At 57.6% G+C, this 15,854-nt stretch overlaps 2 protein-coding genes across 2 annotated transcripts in view; both read left to right on the top strand.

Moving 5' to 3' along the window:
- Window positions 1-1,008, top strand: part of GSC2 (goosecoid homeobox 2) — a 1,641-nt gene extending 633 nt beyond the window's left edge. The window contains exons 2-3 of the mRNA XM_032398581.1: window positions 58-325; window positions 904-1,008. Coding sequence (XP_032254472.1) covers window positions 58-325; window positions 904-1,008 — 373 coding nt within the window. The remainder of the gene's footprint in view (window positions 1-57; window positions 326-903) is intronic.
- A 3,779-nt stretch (window positions 1,009-4,787) lies between these two features.
- On the top strand, window positions 4,788-15,820 carry ESS2 (ess-2 splicing factor homolog). The gene is made up of 10 exons (XM_032398599.1): window positions 4,788-4,937; window positions 5,926-6,094; window positions 6,185-6,286; window positions 8,533-8,702; window positions 8,815-8,932; window positions 9,208-9,341; window positions 10,171-10,273; window positions 11,257-11,366; window positions 13,362-13,477; window positions 13,946-15,820. Exons 1-10 carry the CDS (start codon window positions 4,803-4,805, stop codon window positions 14,223-14,225), a joined length of 1,437 nt encoding a protein of 478 aa, XP_032254490.1. The 5' UTR covers window positions 4,788-4,802; the 3' UTR covers window positions 14,226-15,820.
- The last annotated feature ends 34 nt before the right edge of the window (window positions 15,821-15,854 follow it).

The following is a 15,854-nucleotide window of genomic DNA, read 5'->3' as shown; positions in this document are numbered from 1 at the left end:
CCTGCGGGCGCGGCGCGGTCGGGGCGGAGCTCGGCCCCCGCCCCGCGCCTCACCGCGCCCTCGCCCCGCAGGCGCGCGGCTGCCGTGGCCGCTGAGGCTGGGCCCCGCGGCGCCCTTGCCCTTGGCCGCGGCCAGCGGAGGTTCGGGGGCGCTGCCGGGCGCGGGCGGCCCCGGCCCGCAGCGGCGCACGCGGCGCCACCGCACCATCTTCAGCGAGGAGCAGCTGCAGGCGCTGGAGGCGCTCTTCGTGCAGAACCAGTACCCCGACGTGGGCACGCGCGAGCGCCTGGCCGGCCGCATCCGCCTGCGCGAGGAGCGCGTGGAGGTGGGTGCCCGCCCGCCGGACCGCCGAGGGGCCGAGCAGGCTGGCTTCCTTCCTCCTTCTTTTCTTGAAAAGACGGCCCTGGCGCGATGGGAGGAGGCGCCAGATGCCCGGGGACCGCTGTGGGGCGCAGGGCCGGTTCCGGGGGGCGGGCGGGGACAGGCACGTGCGGGGAAAGTGTCCCTGGAACTGGAGGGGAGGTAAGGCTAGTTGTCCTTTGGTTTAAACTTTTTTATTTTCCCTGATTAATGAGGCGCGCGTTCATGTGCCAGAATTTGGGAAGCTTGGAAAGGGCAGGAAGCTGCAGAAGGGGCGTCCGGGGCACCGCCGGGCGGAGGTGGGGGGTGGGAAGGCTTGCAGAGAGATAGATGGTCCGGGTGGGAAGGGGGCTCTCGTCCCCGCGGCCCGAGCCGCAGCGCCTACCTGCAGCGGTTAAGAGATGGTGGGTGCCGCTGCCGCGTGCCGACCCCGCAGCCCTCGTCTACCCACATCCCCATCAGGAAGCTCCCCGCCTGGTCCACCTATGGGGGGGGGTACGCGGGGCCTGAGGCAGGGCCTGAGCGGTCCTTCCTGCTCCTCAGGTCTGGTTCAAGAACCGCCGGGCCAAGTGGCGACACCAGAAGCGCACGTCAGCGACCTCGAGGCTCCTCCCCGGAGCCAAGAAGGCCCCAAAGGAGAGCTGCTGATGGCTCTGGTAGCTACTCCTGGACTTGGCCGCGTCTTTGGGGGCCGACTCAGAGAGAGGACAGATTTACCCGAAATCGAGCTGAGAGGGGACACCAGCCTCTTCCCGTCTGTCTGCAGGGCTTCCTGCATCCTGGAGCTAGTGGTCAAGGCGGGAGCCGGCCGCTGGAGTGTGTGTCACCTCCCCAACCCCATCTCCCCTGCCCCGTCACCTGCCCCGTGAAAGGAGGGAACACTGAGCATTTCCATGTGCTCGCTTCTCCAGTGACTAAGGGTCGGGAAGATTCCCTGGGGGCTGGTGGGGCTGGGAGCAGGGCACAGAGCAGGTCAGCTTCCTCAATCCCCCACCAACTCCAGGTCAGGAACCACCCCTTGTCAGGGGGGCCCAGAATCTTCTTCTCCCTCCCCGGGTATGCTGGCGCCCCTCCTCTCCTCAGCAGGCACATAGTTCCCTTCCCCGGGCCCCAGGAGATTTCTCTGCATCCTGGGCTTGTCAGCTTGCGTGCCCTGCACTGGGCCTTGGCATCCAGAGCTATAGGATGAGAACGTTGGGTGAGGTCATCTCCAGAAGCCACTGCCCCACTCCTTAATTCTGTGAGCCTTGTCTGGATCCTGGGAAATAAACAAGCAACTGCAAACAGCACAAAAGCAGTCCAGAGTTCCAAGTCCGCCATGGCCCCCACTCCCCCACCCAGGGAGTGGGGGCCATCTTGCCTTGGGGAGCACAGCCCAGTGAGTCCTCAGTCCCTGTGTTCCCCAGCACAGCAGACTACCCCACGGATCATGGCCTAGCACGCTGGGGGTCTGCGCCGGCCTCGAGGTACTGCTCATGGGTGGGGGGATTCCATGCTGTGTGTCTGCCTCCCTCTCTGCCATCATGTTGGGACAAGAGGAAGTTTGACCCAGGAGGATGCACCCCCCCCCCCCCCCCCCGCCACTGCCTTGGAAGATGTCTGTTTTCCTCTCCATCATCCTGGCCCCAGGGTGAAGGACGGTGTGAAAACAAGGCTTTGATTCCCCCAGTAGGCCTGTATGGTGGGCTCAAGGCATCTAACACCATCATCTGGCTTGGGCACCATGTTCTGCCTCCTCATGGGTCTTGGAGGAGATGGGCCGGGGGTATCTGAAAGGAGACACAGTCCATTCAGTAAAGGCGCAGAAGGCAAGGCTACTGCCCCCAGGACTCCAAGGCTGGCTAGATCAGATAACACAGAGCAGGCACGATGTCCCTGCGGCGCTGCTCTCACACCGCGGGGTGCCTCCAGGACAGCAACACCCCCCTCCACCCCTCAGGATGCACACTCTGGTTGTCGCAAAGCTCTTTGCCCGGGGGCGCCTGGGTGGCTCGGTCGGTTAAGCGTCTGCCTTCGGCTCAGGTCATGATCCCAGGGTCCTGGGATCGAGCCCCACGTCGGGCTCCTTGCTCAGCGGGGAGCCTGCTTCTCCCTCTGCCTGCCACTCCCCCTGCTTGTGCTCTCTCGCTCTGTCAAATAAATAAATGAATAAATGAAATCTTAAAAAAAAAAAAAAAGGCTCTTTGCCCTGACTCCTGGCCTTATCCTTGGATACCGCACAGTCTGCGCGCAGAGCTTCCCTGCAGGCCGGGATGCCCTCATCTCACTGGGCTCTGGGACCCTAGCTGCCGGGTGGCTCTTTGTCATTGTATTGGGCAGCCATGATCAGAGCTCCACCCTCAAGGGACCCGTGGTCATACTGTCCTCCTTTCTCTCCTTTCTCTCTAGCTGCTCCTTGGCAGGCTCACCCCCTACAAGCTGCCCATTAACATAGCTGTCCTGCAGGCTGGGCCCCAGGCATGCTCCTCTCCTCTCCATTCTCTCCTTGCTTGATCACTTCCACCTTCAGGCCCCAATTCCTATCTCTCTGCCACATTTACATCTCCAGCCTGGACCTCTTCCTGAGCTAGATATTTATGTCCAACTGTCCCCTTGACTACTCCACCTGGAAGCCCACAGCATCTCAAAATCACCTCGTCGGCAGCAACTCTTCCACTGTGCAAACCAGGTGCATGAGCCAGAGGACTGGCAATTACCCCCACCTCCCCTCCCCCACCCACCATACCCAGGCCAGCAGCAAATCAAATTTTTTTTGTTTTACTTAAATTAAAGTTAGTTCACATATAGCAACTCAGTTTTGCCTCCAAAAACAATCCCAGAAGCTATCTTCTGCCCAGGTTCAACTGCAGCAACCTGATGAAAATGCTGTCATCCCTCACCTTGACCACTGCAGCTGCCTCCAGCCTTGTCCGCCTGCAGCCACTCTGGTTCCTCTGTCATTCCTTCCACATAAAAGGCAGGGTGCAAGTGTGAACCTGCCTCTTCCCTGCCTACAGTGCTCTAAGGGCTTCCCGTTGTTCTGAAAGACAAAACTCCTCACTGTGACCCATGAGCCCAAACACAGCTGGCCCCTGCCCCTCTGGCGTCTTCAACCTCACCGCTCCTTGAACTCTGTATATCCAAAGGTCTTCTCCCTCCTGCTGTGAGACCTTTGCACCTGCTCTTTCCCTCCACCTGATCAATGTCCATTCTCTGGGTCTGCAAGCACTTCCTGACCCCGGGGAAACTTCCCCTGACTGACCCCTAGTACAAACTCTTTCTTTGCACTTGTTCACTGCAGGTTTATGCTTGTTTGTGGGATGATTTGACTAGCGTCTGTCTTCCCCATTTGACTGTCAGCTCCACAGGGCAGGAACCATCATCATGGAGTTCCCCACTGAATGAAGGAATGACTGCCTATTATACTAAATTGTTCTGGGTCAGAATTTGTTTGACATAATTCACAACCTCCTTTAGGGAAGAAATTATCATTCCTGAAAAATGGTTGGACAATTTTCTGGTCCATTTCAATGAGAGTGACCCTCTTCTGGGAAACCCCCTGTGGCGTTCAGGGACCAAAAAAAATTTTTTTAATCAAACCATTTTATTGAGGGGCTTCCGGGAAAGGTCGAGGGAGAGGAGGACAGGGAGGGAGATCCGACGTCCTCGGCCCGGCCGGAATCTTTCCGGCCTCACAGTCGTCGAAAGGGACCAAATAATTTTTAACCAGACATTTCTTCATTGGACCGCGTATTTTTTTTCTTTTGTTAGGTAACTATCAAGAAGAAATTGTCTTAGGGTTCTTTTCTTGCAGAAAAGTTTGAATAAAAACATTGAAACCGCGTATATAGCCAAAATGCGTTTTTGTTAATAATACAGAAGCACACGTGGGCGCCTGGGTGGCTCAGTCGTTAAGCGTCTGCCTTCGGCTCAGGTCATAGTCCCAGGGTCCTGGGATCGAGTCCCACATCGGGTTCCCTGCTCTGCGGGAAGCCTGCTTCTCCCTCTCCCACTCCCCCTGCTTGTGTTCCTGCTCTCGCTATGTCTCTCTCTGTCAAGAAAATAAATAAAAATCTTTAAAAAAAAATAAAAATAAAAAAAATAATACAGAAGCACACGCAATGATTTGCGAGAAACTGGAATCCCAAGGCCTTTCAATTTCGCAGTTCTAAAAATTTTCACGATTAGCGTGATCGACACGCCCCTTAGTCTCTCCCACCACAACGCCCCCTGGTGCCAATAGCCCAGATTCGCAGGACCAGAGCGGGGCGGAGCGAAGACTACAACTCCCATAAGGGCCAGGGCTTTTAGTGACGTCACTACGGGGCGCGGGCTGGCCTCGAAACGCACAGCTCTCCCATTGGTGGACTGTTGCAAGCGCCTGCGCATTTGGCACAGTCCCGCCCCCACCGACTCCCGACGCTGTTACGTACCTGCGTCGCCCGAGCGGTCCTGGGATAGCGATGGAGACGCCCGGAGCATCAACCCGGGCCCTGTCGCTCCCTGCCGCGTCCGGGGCCCGGAGGAAGCGCGCGGCAGGGGAGGCCCGGGCTGCGACGAGCAAGCAACGGGTCCTGGACGAAGAAGAGTACATCGAGGTAAGACCTCGATGCGACGCTAGCCGATTCTGGGTCTCTTCCCCGCCTTGCGCTCTTCTCGGGTCTCTCCTCTCGGGTCGTGGCAGACTCGTAAGCAACCCAAGTCCGTGCTCTTGGGTTGTGGACAGTCGGGGAGCCAAACAAATACTGTGCAGAGAGAGGTGTCCTTGATAGGGGAGGCAGCAGCAGTGCTGTTAGGGGAGAGAGGGGGCGGCTTTGTTTATATGTCGGGGGGGGGGGCGCGTCAGGGAAACAAGGTATTTTATTAAAGCGTGAGGAGGCGTGTGGGAGGATGGTGGCAAAGAGGACTTTCTAGAGAGTTGTAACAGCAAATGCAGAGGCTGGAGGTCTTGGAAACAGTCTGTGATTGTGTCAGCATCATTGAGTTAGTGCGCTTCAGAGGATCCTTCAAGTAGGTCTTAATACTACAACAGACATGCAGGAAGAGGAGCTGGCAGGGAGATTGGAGAAAATCAGTTTGGTTTTGGACCGGTAAAGTTTGGGAGGCCTCGGATAGAGAGGCAGCTGGCATTAGGGGATAGCTGGGTGCACAGCTGTGCAGCTTAGGAGCAAGGTCTGGCTGGAGGTACAGACTTGGGAATCTCAGCCAGTGCTGCTGGTGGGGGTGACAGGCTGAAGTCATCCAGGTAAAGGGTTCCGATTGGAAATAGGAGGCCTTGGATGGCATGAAAGGGCAACACCCACCTTGGTCCAGCTGGTGTGGAGATGGAGCCAGCAAAGGAGATGAGAGGGACCAGTTAGTGGGGGGAAAGAGAAAAGTTTCATGGAAACCAGATGAGCGTTTAGTAATGTTAGATGTTGAAGCAAGATCACAGGGGGTGCTCATCCTCATTAGAAAGTGCAGCTAAACTCAGGATCATTGGGTTGGACAGAGGTTGGGGGCATCGGCAAGGATCTTAGCATGTACATTGGTAGACTGAGAGCAGAAGCAGATGTGAACCCTGACTTTTATTCTGACTTCTGATAGGGCCTCCAGACAGTCATCCAGAGGGACTTCTTTCCTGATGTGGAGAAGTTGCAGGCTCAGAAGGAGTACCTGGAGGCTGAGGAGAATGGAGACCTGGAACGGATGCGTCAGATCGCCATCAAGTTTGGCTCTGCCCTGGGCAAGATGTCCCGAGAGCCCCCACCGCCCTGTAAGAGCGACAGTGGTGGGCCGAGAGGGGAACTCCTGCTGAACTGATACCTTAGGCTGGCTCTAATCCCCACCCCCTTCCTCCTTCTAGATGTGACTCCAGCCACATTTGAAACTCCTGATGTGCACACAGGCACCGGAGTGGTGGGCAACAAGCCCCGGGGCCGGGGCCGAGGCCTGGAGGAGGGTGATGGTGAGTGAGCGGTTGGGTTTGCCTGCGAGTCTCATCCTGTGTGGCCCAGGGGCTGGCCCAGAGGCAGATCACATCTTGTCCCTGAGGGCTCTGTTTGCCTGAATGGCAACCTATGGGGTCAAAGAGCACCGGTCTGGGAGGCAGGCATGGGGCAGTTCTCCGAGCCTCTGGCCCTCCTCTGTGGAATGGGAATCTCGCCACCTCTCTCACCGGCCTGCTCACTGTGTGCCAGCCCCTGCCCAGTGGGCTTCATGGGCCTCGGAGGGCCCCTTTCCCGGTGTCATCTTAGAATGCCTCGGGGCTTCTGCACTTGTTTAGTGAGTTAGTCACTTCCCCTGGATAGCTGCACGGCTCACACCTTCTCTCCCCTCAGACCTCTGCTCAGATGTTACCATTCAGGAAACCCTTTTCTGAACCCTTCTCACCACCCCCAGCATGCCTTCCTGCCTGGCTTTGTTTTCTCGCTGTAGGACCTGGCACTTAAAAAGGCGTTTTTTGTTTTTTTTTTTTTTAAGATTTTATTTATTTATTTGACAGAGAGAGCACAAACAGGGAGAGTGGCAGGCAGAGGGAGAGGGAGAAGCAGGCTTCCCACAGAGCAAGGGAAGCCCGATGCGGGACTCGATCCCAGGACCCCAGGATCATGACCTGAGCCGAAGGCAGTCGCTTAACCAACTGAGCCACCCAGGCGCCCCAAAAGGCATTTCTCTATTTCTTGCCTCTCCTCACCACGAGAGCTTCTCTCTCTTGCTTCTGTGTGTATATTCTGCACCTAGGACAGTACATGGCATGTTGTGGAAGTAGAACAAACAAACAAGTTGCCTTCTTCCACACATGTTTTGGGGTGTCGTGACATGGTCCAGCTTTATGAGGGAATCTTTCTAGGAAAGAGCATTTTGAGCTCCGTTGGACATAAGTGTACTACATGCTATGGGACTTTCTTACGATCAGCGGTCAATCTCATCAGTAGAACATCAGTGCCCAAACAGACAAGATGCTTGTTGTTCTCTCCTGGGTCCTAGTCTATAGCATGCTAACACAGATGCCCTGTGTGCTCACACAGACGAGATATTTTCTGCTTCAAAATCCAGCTCGTTGTGGCATTACTGTAGTCCATCATGATGTGTTCTTGGAGCTTGATCAGGGGAGCTTGATCGCAGCTCCACTGTAATGTGGCAGATGAATCACAGGCAGTTTACAGATTCTTGTTATTTATTTATGTATCAAAATTTTACTTTATTTGAGAGAGCAAGCGCGTGTGCAAGTGGGGGGAGGGGCAGAGGGAGTGAGAGAATCTCAAGCGGACTCTGTGTGGAGCGCAAAGCCCGACACAAGGCTCGATCTCACGACCTTGAGATCATGACCTGGGCCGAAATCAAGAGTCAGATGCTTAACTGACTGAGCCACCCAGGCGCCCCTCAGATTTTTTTTTTTTAAATATGCCTTGTTGGTAAATCTAGGAATTGTTTCAGTGACCTCAGTGGTAGGTACCATCAGAACGGGGTTTGAGTCCTTAATCTTTCTGACTCTGGGTCTTGAACTTTTAGCCACTGTGCTTTGTGCAGTCTAGCAGGTAGTAGGCGGTCAAGACTGTCAGTGGAATGGAAGACAAGGCTATCCTGGTGGCCCCGCTGAAGGTGGCCCACTGTGCACAGTGCAATGGCACCCCTTCAGCGGGGGTACCCCCTTCTATGGTGGTGGGTGCGACAGCTGGGGTTGTGGCCCAGTGCCTGTGTGGCCCCATCTGGAGCACTGGATCCTCCGGGGTCCCTGCCTTCAGAGCCTGCTAGCAGATTGGGAGGCTTAGGTGACAGCCTCCTGCCTGTGGCACAGGTGCCAGGAAGGGAGGAGCAGGCAGGGAAGGAAAGCCCAGGGATGGAGGGAGAGCTTGGGGCATTGGAGAAAGGTCCTACAGGACCGGCCCAGTTTTGGCAGGGCAAGGCTTACTATGACCATCTGCCTTTTCTCTGACCTCTGGATGCCCCTCTTCCTGAGTCAGACATACATTTCACTTGACATCCAGCAGGTGAGGAGAGCCCCTGAGTGCTCCCTGGGCAGTGTGGGGGGGGGTGATTCTGCCCCCAGGTGGGGAGTTGTCTGGCAGTGTGGGCTCTCACCCACAGATGCACAACCAGGGTGAGGGTTCCAACCCTGCTTATGGAGTAGCACGGTTCCTGGGACTGAGTGACCACAAAGTGTTCATGCTGTTTGTGGTTCTGTGTCACCCCACCTCTGCCCCTGAGCAGGAGAGGTTGGCGAGGAGGAAGAGAAGGCGCCCCTGCCCAGCCTGGATGTTTTCCTGAGCCGGTACACAAGTGAGGACAACGCCTCCTTCCAGGAGATCATGGAGGTGGCCAAGGAGAAGAGCCGGGCACGCCACACGTGGCTCTACCAGGCCGAGGAGGAGTTTGAGAAGGTGTCCTTGGGTGCAGTGGCACGGGCATCCTCTGTCAGGGTGAGGGAGTCCTGGGACCAGGGGCACAGTGCCTGGGGACCTCTCTGACCCTCACTTTCCCCCTGTGATGCAGAGGCAGAAAGATAATCTTGCACTTCCGTCGGCAGAGCACCAAGCCATCGAGAGTAGCCAGGCCGGCGTGGAGACCTGGAAGTACAAAGCGAAAAATTCCCTCATGTACTACCCAGAGGGTGAGCAGGCGGGGCTGGTGGGCACCATGGGGTGGGGCTGGGTGTTTGGATCTGGCCTTCAGGGTGTGTATATCTGTGCTCCCTGGCATACCGGGCCTCGGAGGGTCCTGCTCTGCCTCTGTCAGTGAGGGAGTGAGGCTGCCCCCTGCTTTGCCTGGCTTCATGCTTCTGTTAACTGGGGGATGACTTGGCCTCTCCCTCAAGCCTTGAGCATGGGGCAGTGGTGGGGCCTCCCCACCCTCTGACACCGCTGCCATCTCTCCTCGATCCGCCAGGCGTCCCTGATGAAGAGCAGTTGTTTAAGAAGCCGAGGCAGGTGGTGCATAAGAATACTCGCTTCCTCAGGGATCCCTTCAGCCAGGCCCTAAGCAGGTCCCAGCTGCAGCAGGCTGCCGCCCTCAATGCCCAGGTGAGTGGCCGGGGCTGGCTGTGGGCAGCCACCACCCCTCTGATCTTGCTTTCCTTTCTTAAATTAGTACGTTCTTGGGTTTGGCGGAGCCTAGCAGTATGTGAGTATTTGGGGCTCCTGGGCGGCAGGGTCCTGAGTCTTTTCTTGACCTGTATGGGCTTCCACTGGGGCACTGTCTTGGCCAGAGACGTTCTGTGGGTCAGTTCAGTGCCAGCTTCCTGGGGGACAAGGACATGAGAGAAAAGAGGCTGCTGGGAGCCAGCCCAGGCTGGCCAGACCCACACCCATTCGCCGGGCAGGGCAGGGGTAGATGGGGTGGGCAGGCTGGGGTAGGGTGAGGCTGGGTGGGGCAGACAGCAGGGATGTCTGAGCCGGGGAGTCACGGTGCAGTGGCAACTCCAGTGGTCATGGGGTTGAAGTGGGAGAGGCAGGAGGTGGGGAGACTGTTCCGGTGGCTTCTGCAAGTGCCTTGCGGGAAAGAGGTCAGAGCACATGTGCCAGTGGTCAGTGTGGCTTCCTGTCAGGGCCTAAGTCAGTAGCTGCTGAAAGCAGCTTGTGTGGGGTGTGGACTGAGGCCAAGGACCCCGGCCCTGCCCTGCATGGAAGGAGGGGGAGCTTCCCTTGCTCTGATGCCTGCTCTGACAGGTCCTCAAGGTCTTTGCAGGGGCCGGGGTCCTTCCTTTCTTTCTCCAGCCCTGGAGCTCTGGGTCTGGATTTGCCAGACCAGGGAGGGGAAGATTTGCCAGCATGTTCCTGTGCATTTGCCCATCAGCTAGCTGGGGGGGGTGGCTTGGGCCCCCCTGACACCAGTCTCTCTTGTTTGTTCTAGCACAAACAGGGCAAGGTAGGCCCTGACGGCAAGGAGCTGATCCCCCAGGATTCCCCACGAGTGGGCGGATTTGGATTTGTTGCAACCCCCTCTCCTGCCCCTGGTGAGACGTGAACCCACTGGCAGGCGGGCCCCCTGATGGGACTGCCTGTGGGGAGGTGGGCTGCTCAGGTGGCTCTGGGCACTGTTGACACTTCGCCGTGTCTGCCACATGCCTCGTGGGACTCAGGGACCCCGTGTCCCACCTGTGCAATGTCAGGGCTGAATGGGGCTGTGGCGGGGCTGGACTCTCAGGTGGGGCTGACCTGAGATGCATGGGGCCCAGCCCATTGAGTTGGGCAGTCTTCTCGCCTTGCCCTAAGCTTGGCCGCACAGACTGGCTTTGCTGGGAACCAGGGGTGTTGGGGCTCTGCTGAACAGATGGGCTATGGTGAGCATGGTGAAGGGCACAGGGGGAGGCCAGGCAGGGGGAGGCTGGGCATAGGGGCATAGGGAAGAGGCTCTGGGCTCCAGCCCTGCATGCCCTCACACAGGAGGTTTATGAGTCTAGGGGACAATCTCACGGTGCAGCGTTGCACGTGGTGTCCTTCCCCCTGCACCCCCCACCCCGAGCACTGGCCTCTGTGTTGGGCTACTGGTTCCTGTGACACAGGCCAGGGTATATGGAGGCACTACAGGTTTACCCAGGGTCCTGGGAGGTTTGGGTGCTCTAAAAGCCCCCTGGGTGTCCTCTCTTTTGGGGTGGGGTGCCATAGCAACCTCCAGGAGGCCCTGGTGGCCATGTGCTAGGATGGGAGCCTAGCTGAGCCAGCCCAGCTTCTCTGGGGAGCCCCCTTCCCGGGCTAAGCCCCACAGCTGTCAGGGCCCAGGCCTGCTTTGGGCCTAAAGTAGCCTTAGTATTGTCCTCTCAGAGAGCAGAGGAGCTGGGGTTCCAGAGTCCCAGGGAAGGAGAGTGGGCCAGCTGCCAGCCTTCGTGTTTGTTAGCTGGGACATGCATGGTGGGAGCTGGCTGTCATAGGAGGGAGGACCTGGCAGTGCCCCCACCTGTGTCCCCTGGCCTAAGGTGACTGAGCTCTCCATCTGCAGGTGTGAACGAGTCGCCGCTGATGACCTGGGGGGAAGTTGAAAACACTCCCTTGAGAGTTGAAGGATCTGAAACCCCCTATGTGGACAGGACGCCAGGGCCAGCCTTCAAGGTGGGTCATGGTGAGAGGAGCTCACATGGGACCCTGAGTAGACACATGGCCTTCGGACCACTTGTAGCTCGATGCACAGAGGATGGTCTAGCTGCCGCTGGTCAAAGCAGAACCACCTGAGGGGTTAGGCCGTGCTCCCGGCTGCACACCTGCGCATCACTGCACTTCTGAAGACCAGGGCGCTGAGGACAGGTGTTGGGGGGAGGGAGGGACTCGGGCGTGGGGCCAGGGCACCAAAGCCATGGCCCTCTGAGCCTGCAGGCTGGTGGGCCGGGAAGGGCCCTGGAGCCCCAGTGTTCCGTGGGCTGTGGTTTGTGGTTTGTGTTTCAGAAGGATTGTGTGCTTGCAGAGGGAGGCGTCTGGTTACAGGAGAGCATGCATCGGGAGGCAGCAGTTTTGTAGAAGTTGCCAGAGGGTGGGGTCGTGAGGCCTGGAGCAGGTAGGGCAGGGAAGCTGGCTGCCAGGTGGTTTGTGGAGATGGGGTAGTCTAGGATGACCCCAGAGAGGCTTTGAGAAGGCAAGGCACTGTGTTCTCCGTGGCTTATTGGGGAAACTGAGTGACTGGCGTAGTTTGGAACAGGAAGGAAGAGAGGTCGCTGGAAGCTGAGAGCATGCAGTCCTGTTCTTAGGGTGCTGGGCCAGCACTCCCAACTTGGAGTGCTAGGAAATTGTAGGAGGCAGAGGTCAGTGTTGTTGCAGAGAGCAAAGGGCGTGGGGTAACATCATCTGCTTGAAACCCCAAGGGGTCGGGCATGGAACCTGGAATTAATGTAGGTCTGCTGCATGGGGAGCTAGGTTCGAGGTTGTCTTGAACCAATCCCTCTAAACACTTGCAGCGTATAGTTTGAAATGCAACAGAAAAAGAGATCTCACTCACTGTAGCAGCAGAAATTTAGAACAACTAACAGTACCTTAGCTTTTGTGAAGCAACCAAAGGCTAGTGCTGCAGGCTCGCCTGAGGAAAATCGGAGGGTGTGGGCCACACCATGGGCCCTCCCCGGTACAGTACCACTCTCGTTCTGGGAGGAAACGCATGTCCACACAGAACGTGTGCAGATGATTTTGGCACCTTGGTTCTTAAATTTGTCTGGGACATGAGGATAACCAAGAAAAACCGGAGAGAGGAGTGCCGGCAGGCGTCTGGGCATGCCGCAGGTATGGGGTTGCCAGAAGTCTGCCCTGGTCCTGGGGCCTACCAGGCAGCAGGGAAGAGCTTCTGAACAAAACGTCAGTCCAAATCTGAATTCAGGGTACGTGAGAGACGACAGTTCAAATTGTGCTGAGCAGTAGAGTATTTGGATATAAAGTGCCTGATACATGTTGCAGAACGAGTTCCTCAAGGGGAAGGGTTAAGTATAGAAAACAGAAAGTGTAAACAATGAGAAGAAAATCATAGTCAATACTTAATCTGGCATTAAGGTAGGAAGGAATAAAGCGAAGAGAGCCGGTCACAAAGGAAGCAGGGGGTGGATGATACTATACGAAGCGGTGGACTTAAGTACAGCAGAAAAACCTGTCGTAAGTAACACTGAAAGCAAGTGATTGAGAAGGCGTTTGTATGGCAGAGCTTAACGTAACTGGGGGGAAACTGTAAGGAAACAAACAAGCACTTGGATAGAAAAATAGGACAAGGACCCATTTCAGGAAGTTCTGGAAAGAAATACAGAAGGTCGATGGAGGTTAAAGTCAGCAAACGGTTTACTCCGGTCATCAGAGGGAAGCAGATTCAAACAAGATCCCCTTCTTCCCTAGAAGACTGTCAGAGGTTCATAAGTCGGCAGTGCTGGTTTGCAGGGAACCGTGATGACAGGTGGGAGGCCCAGGCCCTTGGCGGGTGGGCAGTTCAGGCGAGCTGGTCAGGGGCTCTTGGGGGCTTTTAGGGAGGCGGCAGTGGGTTGTGAGGATCACGGGGCGCCATGGGAAAGAGGCAGGTGCCCAGCAGCAAGGGACTGGCTGGCTCGGTGGCAAGCCGCCCACACACCTGCTGCCTTGTAGATCCTGGAGCCCGGCCGCAGGGAACGGCTGGGGCTGAAGATGGCCAACGAGGCCGCCGCCAAGAACCGAGCCAAGAAGCAAGAGGCCTTAAGGAGAGTGACGGAGAACCTGGCCAGGTGAGGAGTGCCTGACCCGCACAGGTGGGGGTCTCTCCCTGTTCCCGCTTGGCCTGGGGGTTCTGTGGTGGGTCCTGTGGCAGCTCCTCTGGTCTGGGCGTGGCCTGTATGAACCAGGATGCAGGGCCCCTCTCCGTCTTTTCCTTCTTCAACCACCTCCTTAGCACATCCCTAAGAGGCACCTTTGGGCCCCTTGTCCCGCTATAAGCTCCTGTCAGCCCTGTGGAAACAGGTGTATCGTTCTCCTTGGAGAGAGTTGGGGTCCATCCCAGCTCCACATCCAAGGGCAGCACCACCACTTGACCGTAAGTTTGGCTCCACAGCTGTGTGCCAGGCCATCGGGTGTCCTCAGCCCATAATGACCACGCATCTCCCATGTTATCTTTGTGGGGCCGTGAGAAGCCCCACTGCTGGCAGTGCCTGGTTGGGCCTAATGGTGCCTCTTTCACCCACCCCCTTCCACCCCAGCCTCACCCCCAAAGGCCTGAGCCCAGCCATGTCCCCAGCCCTGCAGCGCCTTGTGAGCAGGACGGCCAGCAAGTACACAGACCGGGCCCTGCGGGCCAGCTACACCCCATCTCCAGCACGCTCGACCCACCTCAAGACCCCAGCTGGTGGGCCTCAGACCCCCACGAGCACACCGGCTCCTGGCTCTGCGGCACGCACCCCCCTCAGCCAGGACCCAGCCTCCATCACGGACAACCTGCTGCAGCTCCCTGCCCGGCGCAAAGCCTCAGACTTCTTCTAGGGTCAGGCCCGGGCCAGGCCTACAGAAGCTCCACTCGGCAGAGGACTCTGGCCTTCTGGGGACCCAGGCCCGGGCCAGAAATGGTGACTGTCCCAGGAGCCACCGAAAAGAGGCCAGCTGGCACGAGACTTGCCCCCACGGCCCTCGGGGTGTATCCCAGGGCCTTGTTGATACTGTTTTCTATATAACCCCTGCCTGTTTCTATCTAGCTGTCATTAAAGAGCACGTAAGCGCAGTCTGGCAGGACCGTCTCTCCGGCCCACTCCGCACGGCCCTCAGGCTGCCCTCGTGCCCACATCAAGGTCTCAGGACTGCAGGCCTCCCTGGGAGGAAGCTTCTGGGTGAGGTGAACTTGGAAGTTCAGGGTCTCTGGGCTTTCCTGCCACTCCCTGCATTGCTTTCTGTGGCCCCCCTGGGGCTTGGAACCTGCCTTCTGCACTGAGCTCACAGCACATTGGGCCCTGCTCCCCAAGTTCTGTCCCCCTGATGGAAGGAGAGAGCCCTTGGAAGTTGTGCCTCTCAGGTTCCCCTGGCGCTCTGGGTCCAGGCCCACAGCCTCACCAGCTGGGCCTGGCCCACGTGGTTTGCTGGTGACAGGGTTGCATGGGTCCTATGTGTCAGACAACACATCACATATGGCACCTTCAAAGTGGCCTCAGCATCATCTTCTCCAAGCACCTGGTCTCCAGCTCAGGTGGGGCGGAACTGTCTCCCTTCCTGCCTTTCCCTCTCCCAGTGCTCCAGGCACCACCTTCCATACTCAGCTGAGTCACCAGCAGGAGTCGTGGGTAACAGTAATCTGGGCCACAGTGTCAAAAAGCAATGGGGCCAGGCTCTATGCAGACCAGAGAGTGTCACGTACACCACAGGCCACACTTGCCCATGACCTTGAGGGCTTTGGTGACATGGGATATCCAAGCTGGCTTCCAGATGGGTCTCTTCCGGCCTTAAGTGGGGTCAGGTCGGATCCTCCTTGGGCTTACACTGCCCAAGGAGACAGCCTGGAATCTGCTCAGACCAGAGTCTTTCTTGTTTTGAGCATACCCAGCCCTGCCCTGGCTTGGGTATGTCTTGGGTTGTCCTGCATGTTTCCTCGCCCCCTCCATGAGTGCCGTGTTCCCTGGAGGCTGGCTTGGGGCCAGTCATCTGCCTAGGCACCCACTAGTCTGTGCTTGACTGTGAGTTCCTGCCAGTTTCCAGGGGGCCAAGCCCCAGCCAAACCCTGTAACTCACCAGGGGGCTGGGACTGGGCTCAGCGGGTGGGACCAGGACCAGGACCGCCCCAGGGGGTCAGGAAAAGTGTGGCCTTTGGTGCCTTTTCCCCATAGGGAAGCGGGGGCGTGGGCCAGAGCAGCATGAAGGCAGAGAGGTCTGAGTGGGTGTGTGATGCGGAGGGAGATGCTGTCCAGGCAAGGCCGCTTAAGGCCAAGCGCTGGCCCCCCTGAGCGCTGGCTGGTGTATGGGGTAGATAGGAAGGGGTGGGGAGGGCGTGGATGAGAGTTCTGGGCTGGGGCTATTCTGGCAAATGAAAGGGCACTCAAGGGGCCAAGGCCACTGATCTCAACTGCAGGAATGGAGGGAGTGGAGTACATGGAGAAAGCAGCTGTCGGAGGGAGCGGGATGGGGTCG

Source organism: Phoca vitulina, unplaced genomic scaffold (assembly GCF_004348235.1).
Source record: "Phoca vitulina isolate PV1807 unplaced genomic scaffold, GSC_HSeal_1.0 scaffold117, whole genome shotgun sequence".
NCBI classification, from domain to species: Eukaryota; Metazoa; Chordata; class Mammalia; order Carnivora; family Phocidae; genus Phoca; species Phoca vitulina.
Note: the sequence above shows the minus strand (reverse complement) of the source record. Positions and strands in the feature narration are given on the sequence as shown.

Excerpts from the sequence above, each read along its gene's own strand:
- ESS2 (XM_032398599.1), top strand. The coding sequence starts at position 4,803 with ATGGAGACGCCCGGAGCATCAACCCGGGCCCTGTCGCTCCCTGCCGCG. Across the intron at positions 6,095-6,184 it reads CCGAGAGCCCCCACCGCCCT|ATGTGACTCCAGCCACATTT; the intron begins GTAAGAGCGACA and ends TCCTCCTTCTAG. Across the intron at positions 13,478-13,945 it reads GTGACGGAGAACCTGGCCAG|CCTCACCCCCAAAGGCCTGA; the intron begins GTGAGGAGTGCC and ends CTTCCACCCCAG.